This window comes from Lissotriton vulgaris, chromosome 5 (assembly GCF_964263255.1).
Source record: "Lissotriton vulgaris chromosome 5, aLisVul1.2, whole genome shotgun sequence".
Classification (NCBI taxonomy): domain Eukaryota; kingdom Metazoa; phylum Chordata; class Amphibia; order Caudata; family Salamandridae; genus Lissotriton; species Lissotriton vulgaris.
In genome coordinates this window covers 402,114,358-402,125,092 of record NC_141693.1, presented here as the reverse complement: position 1 = coordinate 402,125,092, position 10,735 = coordinate 402,114,358, and the positions used below count along the sequence as shown (strand labels likewise).

The following is a 10,735-nucleotide window of genomic DNA, read 5'->3' as shown; positions in this document are numbered from 1 at the left end:
CGAAAAAGCGTCTCCGAGCGAGTGCCGCCTTGGAAATTCCAACGCGCAGAACTGATGATATTGCGCGTTCTCTTCTGTGGCGAATAGATCTAACCAAGGCTCTCCCCATCGCTGAAAGAGACCTTGCGCCACGTCCGAGTTCAGACACCATTCGTGATCCATCATGCACCGACGGCTGAGTTCGTCTGCCCTGGCATTCAGAGAGCCTGCCAGGTGTTGAACCACCAGGGTCACGCCCTGACGTTCCAGTCATTGCCATAGGCGCAGAGCCTCCTGGCATAGGGTCCACAACCCCACTCCGCCTTGTTTGTTGCAGTACCACATGGCGGTAGTGTTGTCGGTGAACACTTGCACTACACTTCCCCGAACAGAGGGGAGGAATGCCTTCAGTGCTAGACGAATCGCCCGCAGCTCCAACATGTTGATATGGAGCCGGGACTCCGCCGGAGACCAGAGGCCTCTGATCTCCGCCTCTCCCATATGGCCCCCCCAGCCCTGGAGGGACACGTCCGTCACAACTACGTGCTCCGGGTGGGGTTGGGAGAGGGATCTGCCACTGACCCAGTCGCGGTCCGTGAGCCACCACTGCAGTTCTTTCGCAGTGCCCTCCGAGATCAAGACATGATCGGACAGGTTGCCCTGATGCTGGGCCCACTGAAACTTCAGGTCCCACTGCAGAGCCCGCATCCGCCACCTGGCATGATGCACCATAAGGATGCAGGAGGCCATCAGCCCCAGAAGCCGCAGCGTCAACCTGACCGAGACTCTGGATAACGGCTGGAAGATGGGAATCAGAGCCTGAATATCCCGAACCCGCTGTTCGGGTGGGTAAACCCGAAACTGCGCCGAGTCGAGAACCGCTCCGATGAAGAGGAGCATCTGAGAGGGGCACAGGTGTGACTTCGGCACATTGATGGAAAACCTGAGCAAGTGCAGGAGGTCGGCCGTAGTCTGGAGGTGGGTGACGACTACCTGGGGCGAGCCCGCCTTCAACAACCAGTCGTCGAGGTAGGGGAAGACTGACACCCCCTGCCTGCGCAGATGAGCTGCGACCACCGCCATCACCTTCGCTGTTGGACATTCTGCGGCGCGTGGCTGACAGTACGTGTGGGGGCGCCCCTTCCGTGGCCACGAAAGGAGTGAAAGGCACCCGATTGCTGGCGTGGGGCTGTGGGGCCCAAGGACTTGGCCGTAGCCCTGGAGTCCTTGAAACGTTCCAGCGCATGGTCTGCCTTGTCGCCGAAGAGGCGACGGCCATCAAACGGCATGTCCAGTAGTGTGGCCTGGACATCGGCCGAGAAGTTGGCGGACCTCAACCAGGCATGGCGTCGAACCGCCACTGTCGTTGCCATCGCCCTGCCCAGTGAGTCCGTGGTATCCAGCCCACACCGGATAGAAAAGCGTGCTGCGTCTTGGCCTTCCGCAAGGGCTTGGCCGAGTTTAGCCTGGACCTCCTCCGGGCATTGTGGCAGCACCTCCGCAACCGTGTCCCACAGAGTGTGGGTGTAGCGGCCCAAGAGACAGGCGGTATTCACAGACCGCAGCCCTAAGCTAACAGACGAGAAAACCTTCTTCCCGAACTGTTCGTATCTCTTGGATTCCCTGTCGGGCGGGGCCGACGGGAATGCGGTCTGGGAGTTTGAGGCCTGGATGACCAGACTCTCGGGGGTCGGGCGGGTGGACAAAAAGCATGGGTCGCCCGGGGCCAGGCAGTAGCGTCTGGCCACGTTCCTATCCACAGGCAGACCTGTGGCGGGCTTGGACCAAGTGCCCACAAGAACGTCACACAAGGCCTCATTGAACGGCAGCAGAGGCTCACTGGAGCTTGACTGCGGTTTGAGGACCTCTGTGAGGAGGTTAGTCCTCACGGCCGCGACGGGGAGCTTAAGGTTTAAGGCCTTAGCTGCCTTTGTCAACACTACACTATATGTAGAGCCCGCCTCCGAAGCCACAGTCGGAGGTGAGCTAAATCCAGTGTCTGGCGAAGTGTCAAGACCACTGGCCTCCCCAAGCTCATATGTCCAGTCCTGTTGAGACTGGCAATCTAGTGCCAGAGGGTCCTCGGACCCCTCCCAATCTTCCTCGTCACCTGTGTCCTGTAAACCAGGATTAGCAGACAGGGCCTCCTCGTGGAGATAAAAATCCCCAAAGGCCGACGGAATCGGCGCCCAGCGGCGCCTGAGTCGGACCGTAGGAAACATTGGGGGCGGCAACCACAGTGGGCGCCGGGGGCGACACCCTTGAGGACGGCGCCGGCGAGGTCGTAAGGTGGACCGGCGACGTCCCGGATCTGGCGAGGTCCTGCGGCGCAGAGACCGAAGTCGCTGGCGGCGTTGGGGCCGAAGCACCCAACGGCGTCGGGGCCGAAGCACCAGACCCGTTAGAACCTCCAGACGGAACCGTTGGGTCCGAAGGCGCCACAGGAACCGACTGAGGAGGGAGGGCCCTCATGGCCATGAGGTACCTCTCGACCTCCTCCGGCGTCGCGCCGTGCCCAGGGACCCGAAGGTGTGGGGCAGGCGGCGGCGCTAGCGACTCCCGCGGAGCCGCGTGGGCGGTGTCGCCCGAGCCCCCGGCCGCATCGTGCGAGCGTCGGGGTGGGTCGGAGGATCGATGACGTCGCTCCGACCTCTCATGCCTCTTACCCGAGGACTTGGAACCAGACGATCGGTGTCCACTCCCGGAGCTTCGATGACTCCGACCTCGCGACCTGTCCCTCGACCTCCCGTGGGACCGGGACCTGGAGCGGCGCGGGGCCGACTGCCTCAGCTCGAGTCGCTTGCGGGACCGCTCCCGCCTAGCCTTCGACGTCAGGGCCCGGCAGTCGGAGCAGGTTCGATCATCATGGTCGAGGCCTAAGCACTTCAGGCACCGGCGATGGGGGTCCGTGACCGACATGAGTCGGTCGCACTTTGAGCAAGGCTTGAACCCGGGCATCCCTTGCACCGATGGAGTCAAAGACTCGACAAGAAAGAGCGATCAAAAAGATCAAAAAAGTTCAGTCAAAAATTGACTGGGGGTAGAGCTTCTTCCGGATCTGCGCTAGCTGGCGCGGAAAAAAGAAGAACTGACGTCAGCGCGCATGGGCGGCGTCTAAGTACTCCGACTATGTCATTCCGGCGCTCACGACGCCGACGACGGACGCGGAGCCGCAGAGGACGCCTACCGACGCGCAGGGGTATTGCTACGCAAACATTTTCCGGATCCAGTCTGACGCCTGGGGATATTCTAAGGTAAGGAATCTATCACTAACGTGTCTCTTTCAGATAGCCATTCTAAACTCAGCGGCAAAGATGGTCACAAGTGTAACGAGATACAAACACATCTCCCCCTCACTTAAAAGTCTAAAATGGCTCCCAATCGCAGCACTCTAACATCAAAACTGCCTGTCTCACACTGGAAAACCAGCCTACCTCGGATCCAAACTCACAAAGGCAGGCCAAACGAGAAATCTAAGAAGCTCCAATGTACTTAGTCTAATCCCCTGCAAAAAAAACCAAAGCCCTCTCGTTATTTCTCAGGGAAGAGCCCCAAAATCTGGAACTCTCTCCCAGCACATATCAGAACCAATCCCTCCTTCATGAGCTTCAAGAAACAATTAAAATAATTCCTCCTCAATCAACACCTAAACCATCCGGGAAATAACTAATTCACGCTGAAATTGGTACCCTGTTCAATGCAGGTATTTCCCAAGGATTCAACAACGGTTTGACATTCGACACTTGAATTATACTGTATTAGTATGGACTGACAATGTCAATGACAATAGTGTAAAGTATTGTTCTTCACTGATATTGCCTAACAATGTTGTAAACTGCTCTGATACTTTTGGGCCTAGCCAGGGCTATAGAAAACTCTAAATAAATAAAACACCTTACCCCAGACCACTTGCCTTTTACAGTAAACTATGAGAATCCATGTAGCACAATATCTGTCTATAGGCTTCAACACAGTGTAAAGAACAATCCATCCTTAAAGGCCTACAGGGTGTAACAGGACATTTTCACAATAAAGACGTCAGGCCTACTGTTTTTCTCATAACTTATCATAATAAACAGATCAGACCTATGCAATTGACAAAACATTTCTCAATGAACCAATCACCTTTATCATCTTGTGACCATAAGTAAGTAAGGCCTCCTGTATTGCATATAAACTGGCAATCATCAGGAAGAATGCCCTAAAATTACAACTATATACAAAATTACAGTGGGCAAAATATGAAACACCTCACAAAATGGCCTAACCAGGATTACTGCACCACAAATCTTAATTAAAAATGTTTTTTTCACACGAAGAATAACCAACACCAAACACCCTTGTCAACTACAGCCATTTTTGAGATTCAGTACAACAGACCACAGCCTTCTACACTGCGAAAATGACAATCCACCATTAAACACACATTGGCTTTACTAAATGTATTCCACAATAAATTCGTCATGCCTACTACCTTTGTTATAACTGTTCATAATAAACATATTAGACCCTGCATTCTGACATCAGTTTTCAGCAATTGGGCCTGTATCCTTTATCAACTGGCTTGTCACCATAGCTAAATCATGCCTATCGAATGCTGCATAAGTTTTCCTAAAATACCGTTGCCTCCTATGGTAATCTTTGTGATTCTCTGTAACAAAATACCATTCTACAAGCTCTGTCACAATGACAATATTCCCTTAAAGGCCTACTGATGTTAACATATGCTTTGTACAACCATTAAGTTAGGCCTACTGCCTTTTTTATAGCTCTTTATAATAAATAGTTGACGTCTACGTTCTTGCCCAATGGCTTATCACAATAACCAACTTAGTCCTGCAGTGTTGAGGATAAGTCCCCGTAAACCACCGCAAGGCAAAACCTCTCAATACAAGCACTCTTTTTCAGTGGAAGTACACAACGTTTGTCCAATAAAAGTCTGTACTCAAGTGAATCATCATTTGGGCACAACAAAAGCCAGTCTTCCAGCAGTTCTTCTTAAACCTAAAGCTCTTTCTGTTTATCACACAAGGTTGAGAGAGCTGTGCTGTTAGGCTAGATCCAAAGGAATGCTCCCTGCTTTAAGCTGTTTATGGTGTTACCACCTTGGTTGCAGAAGTATTCGAAAGAGCTGATATGAGATGAGGAACAGGAAAGAGGAAAAACTGCTGTATCGGACTATTCCATTCAAAATAGTTTGGAACGCTGATTGACTGCTTGTTGATGAGTAAAAAAATATACGCACAAACTGTTTTATTGACTTTTTGATACAAATTATAGATTTACTTCTATACAGTCTAGCGATATTTACAGGCGACAAACTATCTTACACAGCAACATATAAAAAGCAATGCGTACATTTGATCTGCCATTTGCCTCAGAAAATAGAACTTTCACTTCAAGAATACTGACAGAAAATGTTCAAGACTCAGATCCCAGAGCACGATTTAAATAACTCTTCTACTCAGATACTAGATTTAAACCACATTTCCAACCCAGCTCTTAAGGACGCTGCCATAGGAACAAAGCGACATTTAGAAGGACTCATGAAACATCCTTCTATTGTAAAACTTTTATTAATCTCAAACCCCTGCTCGTGTCACCCAAGCAACGAACTATACTAGATTACTGTGCATTACGACTAGTTTTAAAGGCTGCCAAACGACGTGCAAGTTGAACTCTGATTTTCCGAAATTAGAATCCAGGCTAGGACAACTCCCATAAAAATACATTATTATTTGTAAAAATATATTTGTTTCTATTTTTGAACATTTTGTTATCATTTTGCAAAACATGGATAAAATGTCATTCATGATGAGCAAAATAACTCCGATCCATTTGTGTAAACATTTATCGTTTAAGTTGATTGAATATCCCAAATATTAAAAACTATTCAGTGGGACGAAACGTTCAAGTTAAAATCCACCCAAAGTTACGAAACATATCCATGTGAAACTAAACAAATACACAGCTGCACTGCAAACATATACTACGCAGTACACATTGTGGCTAAACGGAATAAAAAATATTCATATTTTTTTAAATATATATATTCATATTTGCTGCAAAGATCTAGTCTATTCGTGAGAACAATGCAGAGAATATACTTTGCGCTCAAGAGTATCTGGATATGTTTTGATGGATCTTAAGAGATGGTGCCTCATGGAGGTTCACTTTACAGCTCTGGGGACTTCTCTTCATCTCCATCCTCCTCCAAGTAGCACAAGCATAAATGCTCTTTACTCATCAGTAGTAAACAGTTGCCGTTTCTGTGCCAGCTCAGGGAAAGTACGTTAAAACTACCTGCAAGAAAAAAAACATTAATATATTCAAGAGAGCGAAATACAAATAATGCACTGTTTCCGAGGTGCGTACTTTAAACCTTCAAAGACTACACAGTTCCCACAATACCAAATGCAATAATACATTTAGAAAACAAAGATGGCTTGTGTCTCAAATGCAGTGCCTGCCTCATCACAAATATTCTTTGTGAAGTTTATGTAACAACCAACATGACATTTTGCACGAAGGGAAAAAGAAGTAGAGTTTCTCTATTCTCAATGGGCCCGATTCACAGAACTAACTTAAGACAAAATCCTAAACTTACTTCTTTTGGTATTCACAGAAGGCATTTAGTAGTAGTAAAGTTAGGATTTTGTCTTAAGTTTGACTTAAGACAGACTTAAGTTAGGATTTTGTCTTAAGTCTGCCTTGAGTTTGTCTTATGTCAAACTTCTCTTTACTACTACTAAAAGCCTTCTGTGAATACCAACATTAGTAAGTTTAGGATTTTGTCTTAAGTTAGTTCTGTGAATCGGTCCCAACAGCTTTTAATGAGGAACGCATAGTTAAAATGTTACAAAGAGGATCTTCGAGAAGCAGTCAACAGTCACTGTCTCATCTGCCGAATCGCCTCCCGAGTAAGGCAATGTCAAGGTAAGAGTGACCTTCCATTCTTATGTTTTTGTCAAACGTTTTTTTTAATTTGACATCAATGCAAAGATGTTACTCTTTGAATCATGATACAGACTTTCAAGAAGATTCTGTCAATAGACAGCAGGTGTTTTTAATGTTCATTCCGAACTGAAAGCAGCCTAAAACACTTACATTTCACAAAAAATATTCTCTAGTGCTCCATGAGAAAAGTTCAATTGCCTCACATGACCAACTGGGCTACAGTTAATGGCCGTCACCATTAATCCATCATAACCCATTTCCTACAGATGCTTAATATACATACTAGTTCACAATGTTGCACAAATGCATTTGTTGTTGTGGTATGTACATTATTCGATAAAATTATCAGAAAAGCATGTACCATCCAAATTCATCACTTTAAAAGGCAATACCATTTTGAAAGACAGTACCATTATTCCATACAACCAATATATATATACACATCTAAAAATTGCAATAAAAAAACATGTAAGATAAAAACAATAAAAAGACATCAAGTAATAGGCGATAAAAACGGCAGGGCAAATGGAATGAGCCTATCTTTTGTTGTCCCTCAACAGCTTGTTTCTAGTTAGCCAAGTGCAGCCCAGGTACTTGGCTACCCTGCAAACCATACTAAGGGAAGATGACGTTTTTAAAATGCGTAACACCTCCCTATAGTTCTTGGATCCCAAGTTATTACAAACAGGTTTGAGCCATTTTCTTCTCGAATACCTGTATGCAGGAAAGGCAAAAAGAAAGTGGGGAATGGACTCAGAGGGGGCTACACAGCCAGGTCCTCTTTCAAATGGTCTACCACCCCATTAACAAAGAGAGAGAACAAAGTCGGAGCCAGTACACAACCCTGGCGTACCCCCTGTTCACCGCCACCCTTTCTGTCAACTGGCCCTGGTTACCCCACCTTATTCTAGCATAATTCCCCTCATGGAGGCATTTGATGAAATCTAGGATGGGAGGGGGGGGAATACCTAGGTGAGATAGCACCTGTCAAAGCTTGGCACGTGGTACCAAGTCAAAGGCGGCCTTCAGGTCAATGAAGGCCAGATAGAGACGGCCTTTCCCAATGACCACAGATTTTCAATGGATCATAAAAAATCTAAAGACCTGGTCCATTGTGCCAACTTTCTGTCTGAAGCCTGCCTGAAAATGTCAGAGGAAGTTTCCATCGTCCATTCAGGACCTTATCCTCATAAGGAGGACCCTGCCAACCACTTTCTGTATTATGTCGATTAGATTCGGCCTGTAGTTGGCGGGGTCCTCCCTATTCCCCTTTTTTATAAATGGTTACCACCTCGGCGCCCTTCCAAGAGTCAGGGACGGCATGACCTCTAGCAATGAGGTTTACCAAGAGTAAAATTAAGTGAGTCCAAGGCTTTGGGTCATGCAAGAGTAGATAACCAGGGAGGCCATCAGGACCAGCCGCCTTCCCTGGCGCTATACTTGCAATGGCCGAAGATACCTCATTGATCCCAAAGGATTCTGCTGTTGTAAAGCCCTCGGCAATGGGTAGAGAAGTCTCGTTCTGAGGGGACAGGTTCCATTCGTCCCCACAGTACAGGCTAAGAAAGTGGTCATGCCACTGGCACCCTGTAATATAGTTTGGTATCGGGTCCGCTCCCCTCCGGGTGCTTTAGTTAATTAGCTCCCAAAACACAGTTGTGTCTTTCAATTGTGAGGCAGATTTGAGCTCCTGCCAATGTGAATCTTTCCAGGTGCGCTTAGCTTGCTCTATTGCTCTGGCATATTGCTTCCTGGCTACTCTTATTGTTAATGAATCTTTTGCCCGTAGGGTTATAGACAAGGCCTGTCCCTTTTCCCTGCATATAGCAGAAAACCACAGATTAGAGGGTCGGGGTGGGCACCCTTTCGGCTCTCTATGCTCCTTAATAATAAAAAAAACTCTCCTAGCCTTCCTATTGTGTCTTAATAGAGCTTGGGGAACGGGGAGACGTGCTATTCTTCATGAGTAGCATTAAACAATTCAAACTCTGATCTTCTGCTCTAGGAGATCCCTTTTATTGAGCAGTTTCTCTTCCTGGTTTGAAACCTTGTACCATTTAAGGCGTCGGTTGCAATTGGAAGGCACGACCTCCTTCGTTGACATCATCGGGGCATTAACTGTTTTGATGGAGGTGGTATCCCAACTGCAAGTAATTTGCATGCACAGGGGATTGTGATCACTGCCCAGAGTGGGTTTGACCTCCATACCCAGAAGATCGCCCCATAAACAAATATCCAACAAGATGTAGTCTATTCGTGAGGGGCAGCTGGGCCTGTTATAGTGTTCGCCCCGCTTGAATCAGAGTGCGTCCTGCCATTAACAGCTCTTAAGTTGTACTCTAAAGTTAGGGCATTGATTTGAATGGCCCTTTGGGTCCACTTCTTTATTGGCGCTATATTGAGGGTTGGTATAGCCTATTTGTTATCCTCTTAGACAGTGCCCAGAAATTCCGCCCCACTCAATGGTTCAAATGTGCAGTTGAAATCTCCTGCTACAATGATACCAGAGTGGGGAGTAGGGTTGTTGATGATTGAGCCCCAGGAGACCCTCTTGCATACATGTTAAATATCTCCACATTGGTAGCATTTTTTGGCCCTTTGATTGTCAGGTGTAGAATATCCTATGATGGTGAGTTGTGCCTGATAATGGACCAATTTAGTGCAATATTAATCCAAATGTGGAGACCCCCAGAGGGGCGGCCTTTGCCTGAACTGGTCGCTGGAACAAAGTATGTAGTGAACCCCGATTTATGCAAGGGGACCAAGCTCCAAGTCTCCTGAACAGGCAGATGTCGTAATTGTCGATAAACTCATTCCACCCCGTTTTTTCGCAGCCCTGCTATATTCCAGGAGAGGAATTGGATCACCCTTGCATTTGTTCCAGTGGGCCGAACATCTCTGACCTCCACAGACCTACCCAAGTCAACGATGGGACTCTCCCCTGCCTCTCTTTCTAGCCCCATACTACTGTGGCCTATTTCAACTTCCCCACAATTCCACCCTGCTAAATCGGAGAAGGTGTTCGGTGGCAGAGCCACGTCCAGTCAATCAACTAAACTCAGTCTAGAATCTCTCCCCTCCCTGGCCGATGACCAAAGTGGAAAGTGTCATATCTGGATAGTGGAATGCTCAGGAGAGGACGTTCTGAACTCTAGGGCCAATAGATTCTCAGCAATTACTGGATTAAATAGCTGTTGCTCAATACAGTCAGTCTGGGAGTTACCCGACGTAACCCTCCTCACTTTTGCCATATCCTCCCGAATGAATGACCTGCAGCCCCTTACATGCCGCAGCCAATGAATGCATTTGGATGCTTTTACTGAAAAAGGGGTATGGTCAGTGGTCCACAGAAGCGTGCTGATCCAGAGATGTAACAAAATATGATGGGGGTTTCCCCTGCAGAATGTGCTGAGAGGCCCCTGAGACTCCCCTCTCTCACAGATACTCGTAGCCTTACGTTGAAGGCTTGCATTAATGCAGCAAGGAGGTTAAGCTTTTAAAAAACCTCAAGATCTGACATGAGTATCCAAAGTGAGTACTACATGTGGATCACCAGCCACAAAGGTGTGCGCTAGCATGGGGACGGCACTTGTATACCCCTCTGCCTTCCTTTCCTAGAACATGACACTAGGTAGAGCTCAGCTCTTTTTTCTGCGTTTGTGATGCAAAGCATGTTGGTAGAGGTTTGCATTCTGTAAAGCCAAGTAGCACAGCGAGGAAGCGGCAGCTCCCGTTAGGTACTACTTGAAGTACAAATTAGAAATCTTCACACCATAAACATAAGGGGAGTGCAAAGGCA

General features: G+C 47.5%; 1 protein-coding gene across 1 annotated transcript in view; it reads right to left on the bottom strand.

Moving 5' to 3' along the window:
- Positions 1 to 5,230: 5,230 nt before the first annotated feature.
- Positions 5,231 to 10,735, bottom strand: part of LOC147710962 (WD repeat-containing protein WRAP73-like) — a 198,242-nt gene continuing 192,737 nt past the window's right edge. Inside the window, exon 7 of the mRNA XM_086919406.1 lies at positions 5,231 to 6,282. Within this exon, the coding sequence (XP_086775532.1) occupies positions 6,155 to 6,282 (128 nt within the window). The 3' untranslated portion in view covers positions 5,231 to 6,154. The remainder of the gene's footprint in view (positions 6,283 to 10,735) is intronic.